The 20,315-nt window shown below is 55.3% G+C and overlaps 5 protein-coding genes across 5 annotated transcripts; 4 read left to right on the plus strand and 1 right to left on the minus strand.

Moving 5' to 3' along the window:
• Positions 1–9: 9 nt before the first annotated feature.
• Positions 10–630, plus strand: B0H18DRAFT_358415 (ribosomal L38e protein family-domain-containing protein). Its single transcript, XM_048037740.1, has 3 exons — positions 10–73; positions 137–197; positions 258–630. The coding sequence occupies exons 1-3, from the start codon at positions 71–73 to the stop codon at positions 530–532; spliced, it is 339 nt and encodes a 112-aa protein (XP_047893337.1). The 5' UTR covers positions 10–70; the 3' UTR covers positions 533–630.
• Positions 631–2,284: 1,654 nt separating this feature from the next.
• B0H18DRAFT_358460 (uncharacterized protein) lies at positions 2,285–5,422 on the plus strand. The gene is made up of 6 exons (XM_048037741.1): positions 2,285–2,512; positions 2,563–2,848; positions 2,905–3,296; positions 3,347–4,496; positions 4,569–5,137; positions 5,188–5,422. Exons 1-6 carry the CDS (start codon positions 2,354–2,356, stop codon positions 5,272–5,274), a joined length of 2,643 nt encoding a protein of 880 aa, XP_047893338.1. The 5' UTR covers positions 2,285–2,353; the 3' UTR covers positions 5,275–5,422.
• On the minus strand, positions 5,363–7,760 carry B0H18DRAFT_358464 (uncharacterized protein). Its single transcript, XM_048037742.1, has 3 exons — positions 7,683–7,760; positions 7,310–7,605; positions 5,363–6,718 (listed from the first exon to the last, which is right to left on the minus strand). The coding sequence occupies exons 2-3, from the start codon at positions 7,458–7,460 to the stop codon at positions 5,571–5,573; spliced, it is 1,299 nt and encodes a 432-aa protein (XP_047893339.1). The 5' UTR covers positions 7,461–7,605; positions 7,683–7,760; the 3' UTR covers positions 5,363–5,570.
• Positions 7,761–7,985: 225 nt separating this feature from the next.
• B0H18DRAFT_1119135 (nonmuscle myosin heavy chain b) lies at positions 7,986–16,216 on the plus strand (the record flags this gene model as incomplete). The annotated part of the gene is made up of 17 exons (XM_048033905.1): positions 7,986–8,162; positions 8,216–8,317; positions 9,065–9,249; positions 9,304–9,791; positions 9,844–9,947; positions 9,997–11,529; positions 11,580–12,199; positions 12,252–12,939; positions 13,004–14,443; positions 14,495–14,645; positions 14,693–14,767; positions 14,821–14,928; positions 14,981–15,241; positions 15,303–15,326; positions 15,380–15,584; positions 15,629–15,890; positions 15,977–16,216. The coding sequence occupies 17 exons, from the start codon at positions 7,986–7,988 to the stop codon at positions 16,214–16,216; spliced, it is 6,663 nt and encodes a 2,220-aa protein (XP_047893340.1).
• A 1,623-nt stretch (positions 16,217–17,839) lies between these two features.
• Positions 17,840–20,266, plus strand: B0H18DRAFT_954880 (uncharacterized protein; the record flags this gene model as incomplete). Its single annotated transcript, XM_048042296.1, has 7 exons — positions 17,840–18,045; positions 18,104–18,261; positions 18,285–18,455; positions 18,842–19,059; positions 19,191–19,338; positions 19,635–19,699; positions 19,784–20,266. The coding sequence occupies 7 exons, from the start codon at positions 17,840–17,842 to the stop codon at positions 20,264–20,266; spliced, it is 1,449 nt and encodes a 482-aa protein (XP_047893341.1).
• Positions 20,267–20,315: the final 49 nt, after the last annotated feature.

Consider the following 20,315-nt stretch of genomic DNA (forward strand, 5'->3'; position numbering starts at 1 on the left):
ATCCCGCGCCTGCGAGGTACACTAATTCGAGAGGCACAAGCGCCGCCGCCCAGCAAGACATTCGCCCGCCATGGTACGTCCTCGCCGTCGTCGTGCTCGACGCTCTCGGAATCGCTGCTGACGGTGTGTCGGACAGCCCAAAGAAATCCGCGACATCAAGCAGTTCATCGACATCGCCCGGCGAAAGGACGCCTCAGGTGCGTTTGACCCTATAGTGCATTGGACCGGACAGTGCTGACCAGCGACGGGGTGTGCAGCGGCGCGCATCAAGAAGATCGCGCCCCGGGTAGCGGGTGGTAAGACCCGCACAAAGTTCAAGATTCGCTGCACGCGTTACCTGTACACCCTCGCCCTCGACGACCCCGAGAAGGCGGAGAAGCTCAAGGCGAGCTTGCCTCCAGGTGCGTATCTTCTCCCTTGTTCTTACCTTACTCCTTTCCGTTTACACTGCATGGATCTTCGACCTGGAACTGACTTTGCGTCTACAGGCCTGAACATTGTCGAGGTCGATGGCACACCAAAAAAGAAGTAGACGCGCCGTCTCTTCTCTCCACTAGGTGTCCGTCCGGAGGGTGGTGGCCTGAAGATTGGTGTTGGGAGCGGGGAGACAGGCCCTCTTGGACGGGGGCGTCCCTACGAGTCCGCAGCAGGTGCGCGGGCGAACGACTACGACTGCTACTGCTATTGCTATACTGCCAGGCATCATCATATGGATTGTGTATGCTCCTCTACGACGCTTTTACTATGCACATACGCAACCTCTCGTGCTCCTGCCTCCATGGCGCCGCCCTTGGTACTCGGCTGGTGGCGTCTTCCAACTTCCCGCTGACCCGAAGCCTCGAGATATCCGTCACGGCGACACTCTGACGAATTGCCAACCCGACCCTATGGAACTCGCTGCAGCCGCAGTCCATGCATTTTCCCCCTTTTGAGCAACGGGGCTGACATTCACACAACCCGTACAACTTCACAGAGCGGACAGCAGGTATGTCTCAAGGTCCCAAGTGGAGGAATCATCGGATCTACTTGCTATTGGCTCAATTGAGCATGGGCCCACTCTCTCGGCTAGCTCCGTTGAGAAGCCGCATAGAGACAGTTAACGGAGTCACCGCGGGTGAGGGTACCGGTTCGGCCACCACAAGCACGCAAATTATTCATATGTCGAGCGACGAGCTGGCGGTAGAGCAGACGTCACAACGGATTAGTGAACAGCCGCATCCTCCAGCCCATTCTCGTGCAAATAGTTCGCAGACGTCCCAAGGCAAGGGGTTCTCCTCGAGATCGTGGTGCCATACTATGAATCTCTCGCAAGCATTGACAAATCATTGGGAGCACGGGGTGATTGGGACGGCTTCGTGAACAGAGCATACCGCAATCTACTGCACGCAGGATCCTCGACTGTCTAGTGTACGTCTGAACTCCTGGACGCTCGTTGCTCTCAGACTTACTGATGCTTCGTGCCAACGTACAGGACGACAGATGGCACAGTATATGTTTCGAGAGACCTATCATATGATGAATACGACTGGGTAAACTCGGTACGGTTTCCGTTCGATGCAGGCCTTGCACCGTAATTATGCCAGTCAACTTCATATGTTACCGCAACTCAGACATCTCATATTTGACGCCAGGTCGACACACCTAGAATTGGTCCCGCCACGCCGTAGTGACGAGGTCCGAAACAGGGCGATGACACGCAAGTTGTGGTATGTACAACTCATACACTCATATCCTAAGTATGTGAATGATGATTCACAGTGCGACTCAACATGCTGACGGGCGGCTGTAGGCATGAAAATAACTGTAATCTCACCGTTCTAATGTAATTGACAGTTTCACCTCGAATCTTCCCAGTCTGTCATAGTCAGAAGCTGAATGCGAGCAGTGCCGGCTGAGGACAAAGCGCTGAGCCCACACTGGCTGGCAGGAATATTTGTCATTGTCAAAGTCATTCGGTGATTTACACTCAACTTATTAGGCAGTGCGGTTCGAGTAGTCTATTCGTTTCTCGAGAGATTGGGGTTTTCTCGCGCAGTGGTGTGTAGGCCAGCCTCAAGTTTCGACCGTAACCCTTCACCCATTCCTGTTGCACCTATCAAATCGGCATCGCTCTCTATATCTAAGTTCAGGGGTAGGGCTCCTCAGATGGTATAGAAGGAGCTATTGGCGTATCTCGAAAGAGCTCTATGAACTTCATCCGATGAGCAGAAATCGCCAGTCGGTGAAGTAAGCGCCCGGAGTCAGTGGCGAAACCTTGAAAAGGTTATGGGACTCGCCTGGGTCGCCTGACTCGCGAGGGCTCGCCTCTCTCCTCCCTCGACCTCAGCTACTTACACCTCTTCTGCCTATCATCATGTACGCGGTTGGCCGAGCTTCTAGAGCGGTGGTTAGATTTAGTGGGGCGCAGCGGGCAGTCTTCGTCGCAGGGCGACGTCAAGGTGCAGTACAGGCCGTGAAGCGCAAAGCACCCACCCTATCCAGGGCCATACACACTGGTGCTCAAACAGACAGGGTATGTGGCAGCGTAAGGGTGTTATATGATGCATGCTAACAGTTCAATAGGATACTATCACACGCCTTCTCTACTCCATTGGTACCAAGCGCGAAGTCGAGCGATACTTGAGGATTTTCTCTTCTTCGTCGGATACCTCGAACCCCGCGAAGTTCGCGGTCATCAAGATTGGTGGTGCAGTACTCGACCAGATTGACGAACTCGCCCTCAGCTTGAGCTTCCTCTACCGAGTGGGGCTGTACCCGGTAGTTCTGCATGGTGCGGGTCCCCAGCTCAACAGTATCATTGAGGCGGAAGGAGTAGTGCCGGACTACATCGACGGGATTCGGGTCACAGGTGCGTCTGCAGCTATGAGCCTTACGTCTCGCGACTCAAAGCATGGCTGCGTCCAGATGCTAAGACACTACAGATTGCACGGCGTGTCTTCCTGGAGGAGAACCTTAAGCTGGTTGGCGCGCTCGAGAAACTGGGCACTCGTGCACGTCCTATCACTTCCGGCGTGTTTTCGGCGGACTACCTCGACAAGGAGAAGTACGGCTTGGTGGGCAAAATCACCAAGGTCGACAAGCGCCCACTGGAGGCGGCCATTCGAGCTGGTGCACTTCCTATCCTAACAAGCTTGGCCGAGTCCGACGCGGGTCAAATCCTGAATGTCAACGCCGACATTGCTGCTGGTGAGCTCTCAAAGGAGCTCGAACCCTTGAAGATCGTCTTCTTGAATGAGAAGGGTGGTTTGTTCCACGGCGTAACTGGAGAGAAGCTGGACGTGATCAACCTAGACGAGGTGCGTCGTTTGTCTATGATCAGAAGTGTTTCTGACTCCATCACGCATAGGAATATGACGAGCTCATGAGACAGCCATGGGTCAAATACGGCACGAAGCTCAAGCTTCGCGAGTTCAAGGAGTTGCTGGACCACCTGCCGCGCTCGTCATCCGTGGCAGTCATCCGATCAGATATGCTGCAGAGGGAGCTTTTCACCGACAGCGGTGCCGGGACGCTCATCCGCCGTGGCTACAAACTGTTTAGGCACGGCTCCATCGAGTCTGTCGGCGCAGACCGTCTCCGTCAAGTTGTCCACGACCGTGACCCAGATATCCTCTCTGGCGACGACAGCGTCGCGGGTGTCCTGAACCGAATCAAAGAGACGCCATACACGATCTATGGCGACGAGCCGCTAGACGTCGTCGCGATCGTGTCGCACCCGTCCGGTGAGGTACCAGTGCTCACGAAGCTGCTCGCGTCTCGCAATGGCGTCATGAACGGCATCGTCGACAACGTCTTCAATGCGATCAAGAAGGACCACCGCAAGCTCTTCTGGACGGCCCGCGCCGACGACGAGAACCGCGCATGGCACTTCGAACGGGCGGATGGGAGTTTCACGCGCGCCGGAAAGAGTCTGTTCTGGTATGGCGTGCAGGACGTGAAGGAGATTGAGAGGATCGTGAAGGGATACGAGGAGAAGGGCAGGATCGGCCGTTCATACCTACCTGTTGGCCCTTCTGCTCCCCCGCACAGAGGTGTGCCTGGTGGCGCCCGGTCCTATTCCACCTTCGCTAGGAAGCCTGTTCCTGGCTCGTCGAGGGGGTACGCTACTGCTGCTGCCTCTGCCTCGACAGAGCCAAAGCGTCTGGCACTAATCGGCGCGCGGGGCTTTACTGGGCAAACACTGACCACCCTTCTGTCCTCTCATCCCCACCTCAACTTGACCCATGTCTCGTCCCGGCAACTCGCCGGATACTCTCTCGACGGCTACACGAAGGCACAGATCAAGTACTCCGACCTCTCTGCGGAGGACGTCGAACGGATGGAGAAGGACGGCGAAGTGGACGCGTGGGTCACGGCGCTCCCGAACGGCGTGTGCAAGCCCTTCGTGGACGCGATTGACCGCGGTTCGAAGGAGCGGAAAAGCGGGGAGCCCAGCGTGGTCGTGGATCTGAGCGCGGACTACCGGTTCGAGGATGGGTGGACGTACGGGCTTCCGGGTGAGAAGTCTCAGTCAACCTTGTAAGACATCGCTAGAATAATAATCTTCTTTCTCTGTCCTGTCTTGTCAGAGCTGTACGGGCGTGAGGCCATCCGCGGCTCGAAGCGTATCTCCAACCCTGGATGCTACGCAACGTCATCTCAGCTGCTTGTCGCGCCGCTGCTGAAGTACCTGAAGTACGATGCGTGGCCCACCGTCTTTGGTGTTTCGGGGTACAGCGGTGCCGGCACGGTCGCAGGCCCGCTTGCAGCGGACGGTCGGCCGACCACTGCACCGAAGGTCAGTCCGGAGAGCCTCGCGGGCGGCATCAAGCCGTACTCGCTCACAGACCACATCCACGAGCGCGAGGCGGGGCGCCACCTGTCGCGCCTGCTCGCATCCGGGACGAGCCCAATGAAGGTTGCGTTCGTCCCGAACGTCGCGCCGTGGTTCAGCGGCATCATGTCTGTGCTTTCGATGCCGCTGAAGGAAACGGTCACCGCGAAGGAGGTAAAGGAGCTGTACGAGGAGAAGTACAGTGGTGAGAAGCTGGTCACCATCAAAAGGGACGTGCCTGTCCTCCAGGATATCGAAAACAAGCATGGCTGGTCTGTCGGTGGGTTCCAGGTCCATAGCCAGGGTGATAGGGCTGTCGTTGTGGTGAGTACCGCGTATCATTTGCCCGTCTCACACGCTGACGGTGTTCGTAGGGCGGCCTGGATAACTTGCTCAAGGGGGCAGCGACGCAGTGTCTCCAGGTAAGTTGGGTTGTTGATCGCCGACAATCGCAGTGCTAACGGTCATGTAGAACCTCAACCTTGCTCTTGGATACGATGAATACGCAGGCATCCCCGTCTAAATACATCCCTAGACGTTGGATAGACTTAGAAAAGCTGCTCGGGGATGACTCTCCAAGAGATGAGTAGGAGCGCATGTGCGATTGAGCATAAGTACAAGACATACTATCAAATTATCCTATGCCCGGTCAATAACCAATATAGTGATCACTTATCTACAGTACAGCAGTTCAAGACATATGAGTGTGCTCCCAAGTAATAAGTGTGAATCCCATGAATGCATGCGAGTTTTGACTTCATAGCTGATCATACGGCTTCATCGCCTCTTCCAATGCGTCCGCATCGAAAGACTCGAACTCCGTGAAGCTCGAGTCCGCATCCCTCGCCTCGTCCATATCCTCATCCTCCGCAGAGTCCTTGGGACGCGGCGGTGTGTCATCGGGTGTGATGGGCGCCGCATCCCTAGGCAGGCTAGCTCGCGCGGTCATGACCATGGGGGCCTTTGTCACGGACCGCTGTATGGGAGGATGCTTGGACTGCACCGAGGGTGTCTTGAACCCCCTCTGCCGCGTGGGCAAGGTCGGCGAAGGCTGGTACTGCGAAGAGACCCCGCGCCTCATCGACGTCATCCCAAGAGGCGCCGCGAACCGCTGCATGGACTGGTTGGAGGGCTGAGCTGGCCGGGGCGGCCCCGGACGCGCAACGAAAGAAGGGGTGACTGTCGGTGGGGCTGCAGAGCTCTTGCGGTGCGTGGGCGGAGGGTCGTCTGCGGGAGGGGTGATGGGTGAGTGGCGGCGGTGCGAGGTGGATGGCTCTGCAGGAAGCGGCGTAGACGCGACGATCGCTAGGCCAGGAGGAGTGGCTTGAGACTGCCCAGCATCCTGCGTGCGGCGTGAATTCACAGGCTTGGTCGATGTGGTCGCGACCTGCGACGAGCTATTGCCACACTTGTTCGCGTAGAGGAACGAATCTGAGTCGATGTCCATCGCATCCGCACTGTCATCTCTCGTCCGAGATGCTGACTGCGCAGGGCGCGTGTTCCCGTCAAGTCTGCTGCCACGTGCGACCGTACCGTTCTGAGCAGGTAGAACGGTAGTCCGTCGTTTTCCTGTGCTCTTTCCAGAGTGGTGTGTCTTTTGCGGATGACCATCCGTTTGGCGTTTGGAGGCTGCACTCCGTCGTTCCGCTCTAGACAGCGCTTCGGTGGAAGCATTCGCCGCGAGGTCATTCAGTTCTTCAGTGGCTTGATCTAAAACAGGTGTCGACACGTTCTTTGGGCTCCCGGGTGGCGATCCACCATTGAGGCTCGGTGGGATCTTTCGTCGGTCACGGCGCGCACTCGAACGGGTCGCTCGCAAGCGCGGACGGGTGGGTGGTTTGAAGCCTGGGCATGGGTCGTAAAGTTCTAACTCCGAGTCTTGTATTGATTGCCGCGCACGTCTTCCTGCAATATAGGGTGAGTGAATTGCGAGACGGTCAAGTCAATGATACAAGGGTAAAATAAAATGCATTTCCGCAGATTTTCCAGGAGCTGATAAGGTTCGGGCAGACGCCTAACATCACCTAGGGTGCTGGAGTTCGACGAGACAGTAAGTACACGAGATGGGCCGGCAGGCCGGGGACATCTACACAGGAATTTAGGATAGATCGCGCCGCAAATCTCTGCGGGCAGGCATCCACTCGTACACTCGAGCAGGGTAGTCGAACGGCATTCGAGATCCGCAGTGTACGGTGTGTACCATTGATGGTCAAGGCGCACGCATTCCAGCGTTGTCCTGGGCCACGCAGGGGGCGTATGTGGAGCGGAGTTTTGGCTAGCAAGATGGCCGACAGCTGGCGAATTCGCGCACCCGCCATGGCGCACCACCGTTGGCAACAACTTGGCGTCGATATGATCGCACTCACGATGAGCATCGTCCAAAGCCCGGCTCTACATAATCTCCAGCGCAGGCCGGCCTCATGTTTCTACATTGGCATGACATGCACTCCTCGGTGCGATGGGCTGAGTGCACGGGACAAAGAGATATGACTGCACCTGCCACTGCTTCCTCCTCCATCAAGGCCTTCACAACCTGTGGTTGACTCTGTTGCCACCCGACGTGATCACAGATGAATGGTTTGCCCACAGTGTTGAAGGAATAGACACGGCGAGAGATTGGGTCAATCTCCATTGCGTCGTCGTCCATAGCGGGAAGGTCGTTACAGTGTCGCGAAAAGCAGATCAAAAGGAGTAATAGAAATATGGAGTCCGCGAGCAGGAAAAGACCAACATGCGGGAACGACGGTCCCGCAGATGTTGTGTCGCGTCGAGAGTCGAGCCAAAGATCGCTGCTGTGGCGTATCCTCAGTCGCGACGCGTCGAGGCGACGGTCACATGACCTCACATCGCATTTGATGATGGTACTTACATAGGTCATTTCACTTGTTGAGCAATGAGCGCGAAGTACGCGGTCTGATTCTGTATGCACGTAGAATGTCTGGTAGAGAGCGCAGAGCGACGAGGATGAGATCTCAGATCGCCACCAGTGGCCAGTGCCACACACGCGAGGAAGATGCACGTGATGAATGTCAGTGACTACCGGATTTGGATAACCAGGACGCGTCGCTCGTCGACGTTCGAGACGCGGTTGAACAGGGTTGAACTATTCCAGACCATCCCGGGCTTGCTGCTCGACTTCACGACCTCGCCGTGCACTAGCTCGCACGGCACTATGCCTGTTCCACGGCTCTCTCAGAGCGCAGAGGCTGCGCGAGCGGCTGCGCAACAAGCCGAATTCAACGAGAAGAAATGGGTGTGGGTCCCCGATGACAAGGACGGCTATCTTGCGGGATGGGTAGTGAAGGAGGAGGAGGACATGGGCGAGGTCGTAATTGCCTCTGGAGGAGAGGTGCGCGTACTAGTGTTGTTCTTAAGCAGCGATGTCTTGACGTTAGACCGAAGATACGAAGACTGCCATTATATGCCCTCTCGAAGATGAACCCGCCCAAGTTCGACCGCGTCGACGATATTGCGGACCTCACATTCCTCAACGAAGCGAGTGTGGTACATAATCTCCGCCTAAGGTATGGCTCTGGCGCAATTTATGTGAGTGTCTCTGTCACCTGCGTTCGAAGAGTGGTTGGGGCACTCGGTGAGGCTATTGAAGCACCCGCCGTTCTTGTTGAGGAGGGTGTGCTCCCCCGACATGGATGCGGACGGGTGACGAGGATTGGATGAAAGTGTCTGCACGCGGCGAAGCCTTGCCAGATTCACCGGTGGTGCCTCTCGTTCCTATGTTCTGGCTACGAAGGGCCCCTTTGTGGGGAGGCCTGATTCGCAACTGATAGACTTTGCGCGATTGTTCACATGACTCTACTGACCGGTTATACTATGTTCGTTGTCCTAGGGCGATTGGTGTATCCTGCGCGCGTTGAGTAGGATCATCTATCATTGCAGTCCCGGTTCATTGTTGTGAAATACTTTCCACGGGTTGATGATGCAAGCAAGCCGCTACGATTCGTCTGTGCCTATATGCTGCATGGATGGGGCATCCGCGCGGATCACAGCAGAGGTCTGTGAACCACGCACAAGGGCGGAATATATTGGTCAATGTGTGTGGCGCCCACGCTGAGTCTCATATTTGACCAAACGAGGCGCGTCACCCACTCGGAGTCGCACCGGAGACACCCTCTCTTCTGCAGTCCTTGCGGACTTCGGACTATCTGAATGAAAATTACCTGGCAATTCACATCGTTGGGTCCTCTGGTGAAGCGTCTGAGTGTACAAGGAAATGCTGACCTATGTGTATAGACATACTCTGGCTTATTCTTAGTGGCCATCAATCCCTACCAGCACCTTCCGCTCTACTCGGATGCTATCGTTCACCAATACCGCGGGAAGCGGCGAGACGAGAACCCGCCACACATCTTCGCCATTGCTGAGCGGGCATGGATCAACATGGGCGAAGAACGCGAGAATCAGAGTATCCTCATCACGTATGTAGCGTCATACCGAATATTCGGGCAGATGGTCACGTAACTTGCTTGTAGCGGCGAATCAGGCGCAGGTAAGACGGAGAGTACGAAGAAGGTCATCCAATACCTTGCTGCGATCGCGACCGACGCACATCCCCCGCCATCCCACTCACAGTCTCCGTCCCTCACACATTCCAACTCGTTCAACTCCATCATGCCGTCTTCCGGCCTGCCCCGTAGTAGCTCCTTCAAGAAGCACGGCAAGGGCCTCTCGTCGTCCGGATCGGGATTCACTTCGAAGGACCGCCTCGGCCTACTCGAGCGCCAGATTCTGCAAGCCAATCCCATTCTGGAGGCGTTTGGTAACGCACAGACGCAGAGAAATAACAACTCCAGTCGATTCGGCAAGTTCATCCGGATCAGCTTCTCACCAGATGGCAGCATTGCTGGTGCGAACATCGACTGGTACTTGCTCGAGAAGAGCAGAGTGGTAGTACGGAGTGAGGCAGAGCGGAGTTTCCACGTGTTCTACCAGCTGATGGAGGGCGGTGGTAGCCTGAAAGGTTCGCTCGCACGATACCTACTTGTACTGCGAATCTTACTTCTGGCTTCTAGATACGTTACTTCTGGATGGTGGCGTTGAGGACTACGAGTATCTCAACAAGAGCAGGCGAGAAGTCGACGGGATCGACGACAAGGAGGAGTGGGCGCTGCTTAAGGTACGAACAACCTGTCGGCACTGGACTGTGCTGACAGATTTTCCTCCAGAATGCGCTGGAAACCGTCGGTTTCACTGCTGCTGAGCAGCTGGATCTTTTCCGAATCGTCGCTGCTGTTCTCCACATCGGCAATATCACGCTCACCGAGACACGTTCGAACGACGCAGTCATGCCTGACCCATCGCAAGCGGAGCGTGTCTGCCATCTACTCGGGATCCCAGTTGCCGAATTCACGAGGGCCTTGCTCCGTCCCCGCGTCCTAGCAGGGCGTGAGTGGGTCACGCAAGCTCGGACGCAACAACAAGCACTGGACGAGCTCTCGGCCCTGTGCAAGACGCTTTACGAGAAATCGTTCGGCATGCTCGTTGACCGCATCAACCGTGCGCTTGACCGGCCGTCGTCTAAGTCGACGTTCATCGGCGTGCTCGATATCGCGGGTTTCGAGATCTTCGACGTGAACGGCTACGAGCAGCTGCTGATCAATTACACGAACGAGAAGCTGCAGCAGTTCTTCAACTACCACATGTTTACGCTCGAGCAAGAGGAGTACGCGCGTGAAGGCATCGAGTGGGACTACGTCAACTTCGGGCTCGACCTCCAGCCGACGATCGACCTGATCGAGACGAGCGGTACTGCCATCGGTATCTTGAGTCTCCTGGACGAGGAGTGTATCATGCCCAAGGCCACAGATCTGACGTTCACGAACAAGTTGCATGCGCTCTGGGCGAGTGAGCCGTTGCCTGGCGATGAGCCACATCCGGGAAGCTCGAAGTACGAGCCTGCGCGTTTCGAACAGGGCTTCATCGTCAATCACTACGCCGGCCGAGTGGAGTACAGGACAGATGGCTGGCTGGAGAAGAACAAGGACCCGCTCAACGACAACCTCACACGCGTACTTGCAGCGTCTTCGGAGCGCTACGTTGCGTCGCTCTTTGCCGAGTACAGCGAGGCGCCGTCCATCGTAGGCGCATTGACCATGGGCAAGAAGCGGGTCACGAAGAAGGGTGCCTTCAGGACTGTCGGCCAGAGACACAAAGAGCAACTTGCTGGCCTGATGGCTCAGTTGCAGGCCACGCAACCGCACTTCGTTCGTTGTATCGTCCCGAACACGCACAAGAAGCCTGGGCGAGTCGACGTGCCTCTCGTCCTCGACCAACTACGGTGTAATGGTGTCCTCGAAGGTATCCGCATCGCGCGTCTCGGGTATCCCAATCGTCTCCCTTTCGTCGAGTTCCGGCAACGCTACGAGGTGCTCACTCCTGGAGTAATTCCGCGTGGTTATATGGACGGTCGCAAGGCGTGCCTGCGTATGGTCGATGCGCTAGAGCTCGACAAAACCAACTTCCGTATCGGAACTTCGAAGATCTTCTTCAAAGCGGGAGTACTTGCCGAGCTCGAGGAGCGTCGCGATGCTCTATTGTTCGATATCTTCTCGAGGCTGCAAGCAGTAGCACGGAAGTGGACCGCTAGGCGGCAGATGAAGAAGATCCTGAATCGCGCCGTTGCTGTCCGAACCATTCAGCGGAATGCTCGGGTCTACGGGGAACTGCGCGACTGGCCGTGGTGGCAGCTTTACACCAAAGTCAGTTTTCTCACTCATTTGCTGAAGACGGTGTCTGACTTATTGCACAGGTCAGACCTCTTCTGGCTGCGACTCGTAATGACGATGAGTTGCGGAAGAAGGAGGCCGAGCTGGCTCTTGCTAAAGAGCGTGCTGAGCGCGACCAGCGCGAGAAGGAGGCCCTGGAGAGCCTCAAGATGCGCCTAGAGGCTGACAAGCGAAAGGTCGAGGATGACCTTGAAGCGGAGCGTGCTCTTGCGTTGGACAAAGATGCATTGTTGGATCGTAGCAAGAAACGAGAAGCCGAGCTCGAAGAGGAGGTGGCTGCGCTCCAAGCAGATCTTGACATCCTGGACTCCCAACTCGATCGAGCCCTGAAGCTCCAGAAGGAGAGTGAAGAGAAGCACGAAACACTCCGGCAAGCTTTCGACCAAGCAGCGGAGCACCTCGTTCGTCTAGAGAGCGAGCAACAAGACTGGGAGAGCCGAGAGGTTGAACTCAACGAGCAGTTGGATTTCGCTCAGGAAGAGATTGACGCTATCAAAGCTGAGCGTGAAAATCTGGAAAAGCTCAGTGACGAGCTGAAGAACCTTGTTGCGCAAAGAGAAGAGGACTTGGCTCGCACGAAGGAGAGAATGGAGTCGACTCTGTCTGACTTGGGAACCAAACTGACTACGGAGTCGAGGAACAAGTGCGTTCAGATTCCCTCAGCTCACTGAGCCTTACCTCACGAAGGTTCTCAGGGATGCTCTTCGCGAGAAAGCCGACAGCCTCGAGGAAGATTCAAGACATGCCAAGCAACAGCTTGCGGAGCTGGCCCGGACTGCAACCGATTACTCTACCATGATCAAAGCCAAGGAGGAAGAGGCAGACCGTCTGGCAGCTGAACTGGACAAGTCAAAGGTGGAGCGCGGGCGATTGATGAAACAGATCAGTGAACTGCAAGGCAAGGCGGATGCGCTGACCGCAGAACTCCTAGCACAGCGTAGTGATCGGGAACGCGACGCTGCTGTTCAAGCGAAACTCCAAGAGGAACTTGACGAACTACGGAGCGTGCTGGCAGCGAAGACTAGCGAGGAGACACGCCGCTCTGAAGTGGAGAAGAGCAAGGAACAGGAACTCGCTAACTTGCGCGCACAGACCAGCCAGCTGTCTCAAGACCTCGATGACGCGCGCAGATCCGCGGTGGAGGGGCAGACCAGGCTTAAGGTCGACCTGGACACGCTGACTCGGGAACACGCTTCGCTCGAGAAAAGTCATAGATCGTTGTCCGAGCGGGAGCAGTCAGTTCGGAGTGAACTCAAGGTGGCTGAGACGTCCCTCGGAGAGGCTGTCAAAGCTAGGCGTACACTCGAGTCCGACTTGCAAGCTATCCGGACCCGCCAAATTGACACTGACGGCCAGTTGGCTGAAGTGCTCAAGGAGAAGGAGGTACGTTACAATCTGCTTACTGTGTGCTGTGGTTCGGGGTTGACGGTGACGAACAACGTGGTAGCACCTCGAGCGCCAGCTCACCACGATGCAAAGCAAGTTCGAGGATTCTGAAGACGTCGTACTCCAGCTCGAGCGGGAGAAGGGTGCTCATGATCGACAGATGGAGACCGTCAAGAAACAGCTCAATGGCGAGTCGGCGAAACGCAGCCAGCTCGAGAAGTCAGCCTCTTCTCAGAAGCAAGAGATAGCGCGGCTGAAGGACATGAATATCAAACTCGATCGCGAGCTCAACAAGGCGCTGTCTGATCTGAAGGCCCGCGAGTGGGAAGTCAAGCAGCTAGAAGCACGCCAAGACAAGACCATTGTCGAGCATGTTCATGTCCTCGAAGAGGCGAAACGTGTCACCGATCGACAGTTGCAGGAAGCTCAGCAGGAGTTGCAGGCCAGGGAGGCTTATATTCGATCGCTCGAGAAAGCAAGAAGTAAGTTCATGATCGAAGCGGAGGATCTTGTTCGAGACAGGGAAAGCGAACAATTGCAACTTCGTGCCAAGGACAAGAAGATCAAGGCAGAAGAGGACAAGGCTATTCAGGCTCTCGCTGCGCTAGAGAAGGAGCGGCGCGCGAGGGAGGCAGCAGAACTCCACGTCAAGCGGTTACAGAACGATCTCGAGCTCTCGCAGAGTCAGGTCTCGGACGCCGCGCAGCAGCTGGCAAGCGTACAGAAGGCGAAAGACAATCTCGAGCTCGAGCTTACGAGACTTGCTGATGAAGGTGATACCCCCAACTCTACCGCGAAGCTGCAGCGCCAGTACGAGGCGCGCATTGCTCAGCTTGAAGACCAGCTGCAGGACTCGGAGATGTCAAAGACCACAGCGGCTAGGATCAAGGAACAGGTTGACCGTCAACATGCTGAAATACGTCGGCTGATCATGAGTAGTGGTCCGAAGGACGACTCGTTCCGATCCCGCTTGCTCAGAGAACTCGAGCTTGCAGACGAAGAGATGGAGCGAGAGATGTCCGTCCGACGTCATGCCACTGGGTCTGACGTCCGCTCACTCGCTAATTTGACGCCTTCCAAACGTTCTCTCGCCCAGACAAACGGTGTGCCCCGGTCTCGCAAAGACTCACATCCCGATGCGATCCGCGTGCAGGAGAACAGACAAGCTCAAGTCAACGCTCTCAAGCAGCAAGTCCAGATACTCGAAATTCAGATGGCTGCTTCTACACGAGTGAGGCAGTACCTTGAGCAATCGCTGCGGGAGATGACCGCTGAGTTCGAGAACTCGGATGGCTCGAAGCAGTCGCTGGAGCAATATCGCGCACGCCTTGCGAAAGAGAACGCTCGACTCGCCGAGTTGCTTGAGGACGAGGCTGAGGCAAGGCGGGCTGCCGAAGCTGCTCAGTTGAACGGTGTACAAGCAATGTGGGACAAATTCCAAGCTACTATCCAGAACGAAAGGGACAGCTACTCCCGTTTAGAGGAGTCGCGGAAAGCTTTGGTGCGCGAGACATCGCTGACAACTGTACTCTGTTTGACCGCACTCCAACAGGTCGTCCAACAACGTGCCGCTGCCGTCGAGCTTGAGGATCAGCGTCGACAAGTTCAAGAACTGCTGACGGCAAAGAAACAGATGCAGACTGAGATTGCAGACCTCAAAGATCGCTTGGAAGTGGAGATCGTCGCGAAGAACGGGGAGACCAGTGAGTGAGAATGTGCCGTTGGGAGGCACTTACTGACCGCTCCTTAGATGCCAGGCGGGAGCTGCAGTCACGTCTCCAAGAGCTGGAGATCACGTCTTCCACTTCCTCCACTGTCCACTCAGGTAAGCGTGTATTGGTTTGGATCTAGTCGTAGACTTGCTCATGTGCATGGCAGAGTTGCAAGAGGCCGTCGAGACTTACAAAGTCAAAGTCGAATCTTACATCAAGAAGCTCGAAGAAGCGGAGATTTCCAAGGCGAAGATTGCTCGTGCAGAATCGCACTGTACGTTTTGCGAGCTGCGCTGATTCATCCGATAGCTGATATCTGACTATAGCGCGTCGCGCATTGGCTGATGCGGAGAAGGCTCATGCAGATGCAATTGCTGAGAGGAACGCTGCTGAAGAGAGGCTCAAGACTGCAGGAGAGCGTATCCGGGAACTTGAGTCAAGGCTGGACGAAGAAGGCAGGGAATCCTCAGATCTGGAATTACTGCGGCAACGCCTCGCTGAGGAGATGGAGGATGAACGCAAGCATCATCAAGAAGAGCTTTCGGAGCGAGACTTCACGGCAGATCAGACGCGTAAGAAGTATCAGGGTGAGTGGTCTCGTCCACTCGCAATTGAACCAGTCCACTAATTCATCTAATTTATCTACAGCGGAGCTTGCGCAGCTGAGCGAGGGTACGTCTGCCTTCCCTAGACCTTGTCAATTTGCTGAATTTTTGCGGCACCAGAACTGCAATCGCAACGCGACACCATGAGCAGGCTGCGCGAGGAGAGCAGGAAGATCCGGTCACACTACGACGAACTTCAATTGCGTCATGACGAAGAAGTATACAACGGTGGATCCTGGAAGAAGGACAAAGAACGTCTGGAGACCAAGATTCAGGATCTCACCAAGGCATACGATTCTTCGACCGCTGCGCAAGCAGAACAACAGTCGCAAATTGTCTCGCTGCACTCAAGGTCCGCGAGCTTCGCAGTGTGCTCAACGACGCAGAGGCGGACCGTGCCCCTCCAGAAGGCGCGGCGTGCGTTACAGGCGGACTAGAAGCGATCAAATTCGACTCCGTGGACACGACGAAGATGTCCTCCGAGACCGAACTACAGAAGCTCCGGCTGGAGAAGCAAGACTTGGAACGCTCGCTTGAGGAGCAGAACGATAGAGTGGCGATGGCTTTTGAGAGGATGAAGAAGGCTGAGGGCTACGCTACGGAATGCCAGGTCGAGCTGGGCAAGACACGCGTGGAGAACTCGGAGCTCGACAAGTCAACGTAAGTATCGGTACAGCTATCTGTTTGTTCCTACTAACGAACTGGTGCGCTGCACAGGCGAATCTGGAGAAGCAGATCAAGGAGCTCAATCTCCGAATCGTCGACCTCGAGACGAAGTCGCTCAACGTACCAAGGCCATCGTCGACGTCGTCGCGCCGGCTCGAGAGCCGTATCGAGGAGCTGACGAATCAGCTCAACCAGACTTCCAAGGACAGCTCAGCCTCCACGCTCTGCGGACAAGACGCGCGCGACGCGCGCTTCCAGCTCGCGGAGGCGGAGCGACACGCAACGCCTTGAAGAGGAAGTGAGTCGTATGAGGGCAAGATTACGAGCATGAGGCAAGCAATGGACGAATTGGTGAGCGAGAGCTTTCTGACTTTCGTGTCGAAGTTGTGGTGTGCTAATGACTTACCGAGCAGCAAACCTCCGAGACAGCCTGCAGTTGGCGAGCGCCGCGCAGAACGCGAGAATGGAGACCTGCGTCAGCAATCACTGAAGTGAGACTGACTAATTGTATTACTTTCTATGCATGCTGACCATTCATGCTCGAACTCGCAGCCTTGAGAAGGAAGTCGAACGGCTAGGAGTCGTCTCGAGCGTCCGCATATCGGTGATGATGAGCTCACCGGTGAGCTCGCCCCGGAATGAACACACGGACCTTACTGTATAGGCCATTTCTTATTTTCTGTTCTGTTCTGTGTGCGGATGAACATGTATGTCTTGCTATTGCTCGCTCCATTATTTTTTCAACCCTCGATCCTGGTCCTGTATTATCATGGTGCTACTCATGTTGTGATACCTCCCTCGCTGCCCACCGCCCACTGCCGTTTGCGTTACCCTCCTACCACTGTATCCCTCTGATTCCCCAACTACTTACTCAAGGGCTTACGACCGCTCCATGTCACGCATTACGCATATTATTATCGGCTTTGGCAATGAAACCACGTTCTCGTCCGGAGGCAACGCATTGTTCAAATGTTCGGCCAAAAAGTTGAAGACCATGAGGGTAACATTGACTCACGATTAACTTATTACAATCTTCGGCGCGATCACTGACATGATCAATGCGTTATATGTTTTATGATTATTCAGGGTGTACTATGTGAGTAAGTAATGTAGAGTAAGTAGTAAGTAAGTAAGTAAGTAAGAAGTAATAGTAAGTAAGTAATAATAAGTAAGTCAATCAACGCGTTTTGTGAGTTGCCTATTACTGTAGCGGAGTGTATGCTGCCAACCGCCAGACCCAGCGTGACACTCGGACGGGTCCCGACACTAGCAACTGGCCCCCGTTATGCGTGACAGATGTGTGATTAGCAACCAGCTTTAGTGTAGCAACCGTGACATCGCTGTGGCCAGTTATACACGTGATCCTGTAGCCACAATTCAGCTAGTTCGGTTCAGGCTATGTTGACAAAATTCAAACGAGCTACTACTTGACTGCAACACAGAACGACGTAGAGATATGCCATCTACAAAACAACCTGCTCTGTCTAAAGAACTCATTGCTCGCATTAACCATCTTGCTTTGCTCCTTCGCCATCTCCCGACTTCACTGCATCAAACCCGCCCGAATCATCGTACCACTTTGCCCTCGATCCAGACTTTGTGAAAGAAGAGGGCACTTATGCCGCCTTTTCACGAGCCCTTGAGCATGCATTCCAGACCCATAAACCTAGCCATGGTGGACAGATCCTGTTCACGGAGCAAGGTCGCCGATGCGAAGACTTGGTACAGCTCTTCAAGACATCCATGCGCGATATGAGCGACCCCGACCGCGCAATGGTCAAGACTGCATGGCTCGAACGGTTGATAACTGGGGCGAAGGCTTCTGGAGCAAGGGTCCCTAGGAAAAGGTAAGTGTATATAACCCACGACACAGTCTTCGCCTCACTGTTTGATGTCTCTGTCAGGGGACCAATCATGTCGAGTTCCGACTCAGATGAGTCTGAGGCTGAAGGAGCTCAGGCTCGACTTCCCAGCTTCTTCCGGAAGCACCAACCAGTGCGCCGGCGGGAGCCTACAATCAACCTTGTCAGCAGTGAATCAGAGGACGAGAGTAGAGAGACGTCAGCCAATCGCAGGCCTACCTCCGACAAGCACAACCTGTTCCGCACGCAGTACAAAGCGTAAGCGAAGTGCTGATGCAGGATCCGGCAACGAGGCCACAAGCACGGCCCACCGCAGCCTAACAAACAGGCTCGGCTCGGCATGTTTGGTGGAAGCCAATGACGAGGAGGAAGCTCACGAGAAATGGCGGACAGAAGCTGCCGCAACCAAGGAACGGAGCATGAAGCTCGCTCAGCAGGAGGAGGAGCAGCGCGAGCAGAAGGCTGCCCACAGACGTGAGATTGACCGTGTGCGTCAGCAACGGCATCGAGCGAAGAAGGCAGCTTGAAGAAGACTCAACCCGGGCTAGCTAGTGCCAAGGAACGCATCAGGGTTAGAGCTAGCCCGAAGCGGGGTGAGCTGACGAACCTTGCGGAGATATCGCGGCCACATGGCTCGGTATGGAAGAAGAAGCGGAATGGGAAGAAGGGTGGGTCATTCAGCAGCGACACGAAAGGACCAATTGTTCATCCCTTCCTATGGGCTCACATTGATCGCATTGCACCCCAGGTTCACTGGTCGGCGACGTTCATTGCACGGACGTTACAACGCGAGCATCCTGCATGTCTCGCGCTTGACGAAGGGACTGTGCAACGCTGGCTATCAAAGCATGGGAAACGATGGTCCACACGCACCCTTGAAAGTGTCAACAATCGCCGTGTCTTGTCCGCATCGGGTCGTGCTGGGGTCCTTACAAAATATCCCGTTATCGTCGACGAAGCAAAGGCGCGACTGCTTGCCCTGCGCGCATCAGGCATTCCAGTAAATCGCATACTCGGACGATCAATCCTACTCGCCTTGATCAAACGACATCAGCCGGAGCTGCTGGAAACATTCAAATGCCTGAGCGTTTTGTTGGCGACTTCTTCAGCAGTATCTTGGCTGGTCGTGCGGAAAGGAACGCGTGCCGCAGCTCACATCCCGACAACGCGGACGAGCTATGCGAACGTACCTTCTTCCGGATCATACATGCTGTTGTCATGTACGACATCCCGCCATCGCTCATCATTGGCATGGACCAGACGGGAGTCATGGTCTGCCAAACAACAATACGACCTACGAGGAGACGGGCGTACGACAGGTCAATGTTGTGGCGAAGGACGAGAAGCGAGCATACACACTTTGTGTCGCTACGAGTGCCGATGGTGATATCCTTCCCTTCCAGCAAGTGTGGAGCGGGCAGACTGTAAAGTCGCTCCCTGACGTGGATGCGGACGGAATGGATAAAGCGCAGAATGCGCGGATTCGATTTCTCTTCGGCTGCAAGTGCCAAGAAAACAAGTCACTTCAGCACTTTGAAGACGATGAAGGAGGTGTGTTACTCACGGATCGCACATCCCTTCTACTATCTCTAACAGACGTGCTAGTGGATGATTAATATCCTGAAACCGTACATCACGCAGAAGATACTCGACCTGACCTTCCTGCAGACCAGCGGGCAATCCTCATCATTGATTGCTACCCTGTCCACACGAGTGAAGAGTTCCGTGTCTACATCTGGACCGAGTTCCCGAACGTCTTCCTCATCTTCATTCCAGCGAACTGCACGGGCATCTTTCAACCGGCTGACATAGGCCTAAATCGAGTCATCAAACATCGATTGCGTCAGGCCGCTCTGAGTTCCTCGTCAACAGCCATTCGCAGCAGATAGATCAGGGACTCACACCTGAACAGGTCAGATCACTACCTCCATCAAAACACTCCGAAACGCCAGTGTTGCACCGCTAGTCGACGTCTTCGACTTCCTCGACTCTGCAGGCGGAAGGACCGTCATCCGCCGGGCTTGGGAGAAAATGCGCTGTCAAGGAGTGGAATCTGTCAGCCGAATGCATCACCAGCCGACGAGCGAAGGCGGCATGGCGCGAATACTTACGAAAGGACGAGACACTCCGGAACGAGATTGAGGGGAAGATTGGTGAGCTAGGGGATTTGATTGCTGAGGAACCAGACGAAGAAGGCGAGACCAGCACCGAGGAGGCGTATGACGACACGGATGTTTCCTTGCGAGCCGTTGTTCAGCAAGCACTTGGGGTTGATGTACCCGAGGCAGATCAGCAGGGCGAGCCGTTCTGCACTGGCGCGTTTGCAGCGGAAGTTCGAGCTGTAGACCAGACTTTGCAGAGCAGTGGTGATCAGGAGGATGTTGGGCTTTTGACGACGCAGGAGAGCTTTGGGGAGAAGCAGGCGCGGTCGCCGCTGTGCAGGATCGATCGTGACACCCCTAATGTAACTAGCTCTTAGCAACCGATGTACCGTGACGCGTGACATTTCTACGTGTAGATAGCGACTC

The sequence above is a fragment of the Fomitopsis serialis genome (genome assembly GCF_022376445.1).
Source record: "Fomitopsis serialis strain Sig1Antser10 chromosome Unknown B0H18scaffold_33, whole genome shotgun sequence".
Taxonomy (NCBI): domain Eukaryota; kingdom Fungi; phylum Basidiomycota; class Agaricomycetes; order Polyporales; family Fomitopsidaceae; genus Fomitopsis; species Fomitopsis serialis.

Excerpts from the sequence above, each read along its gene's own strand:
- B0H18DRAFT_358415 (XM_048037740.1), top strand. Across the intron at positions 198-257 it reads CCGGCGAAAGGACGCCTCAG|CGGCGCGCATCAAGAAGATC; the intron begins GTGCGTTTGACC and ends CGGGGTGTGCAG.
- B0H18DRAFT_358460 (XM_048037741.1), top strand. The coding sequence starts at position 2,354 with ATGTACGCGGTTGGCCGAGCTTCTAGAGCGGTGGTTAGATTTAGTGGG. Across the intron at positions 2,849-2,904 it reads CGACGGGATTCGGGTCACAG|ATGCTAAGACACTACAGATT; the intron begins GTGCGTCTGCAG and ends GGCTGCGTCCAG. Across the intron at positions 5,138-5,187 it reads GTGATAGGGCTGTCGTTGTG|GGCGGCCTGGATAACTTGCT; the intron begins GTGAGTACCGCG and ends CGGTGTTCGTAG.
- B0H18DRAFT_358464 (XM_048037742.1), bottom strand. The coding sequence starts at position 7,460 with ATGGACGACGACGCAATGGAGATTGACCCAATCTCTCGCCGTGTCTAT. Across the intron at positions 6,719-7,309 it reads GGAGGAGGAAGCAGTGGCAG|GAAGACGTGCGCGGCAATCA; the intron begins GTGCAGTCATAT and ends CCTATATTGCAG.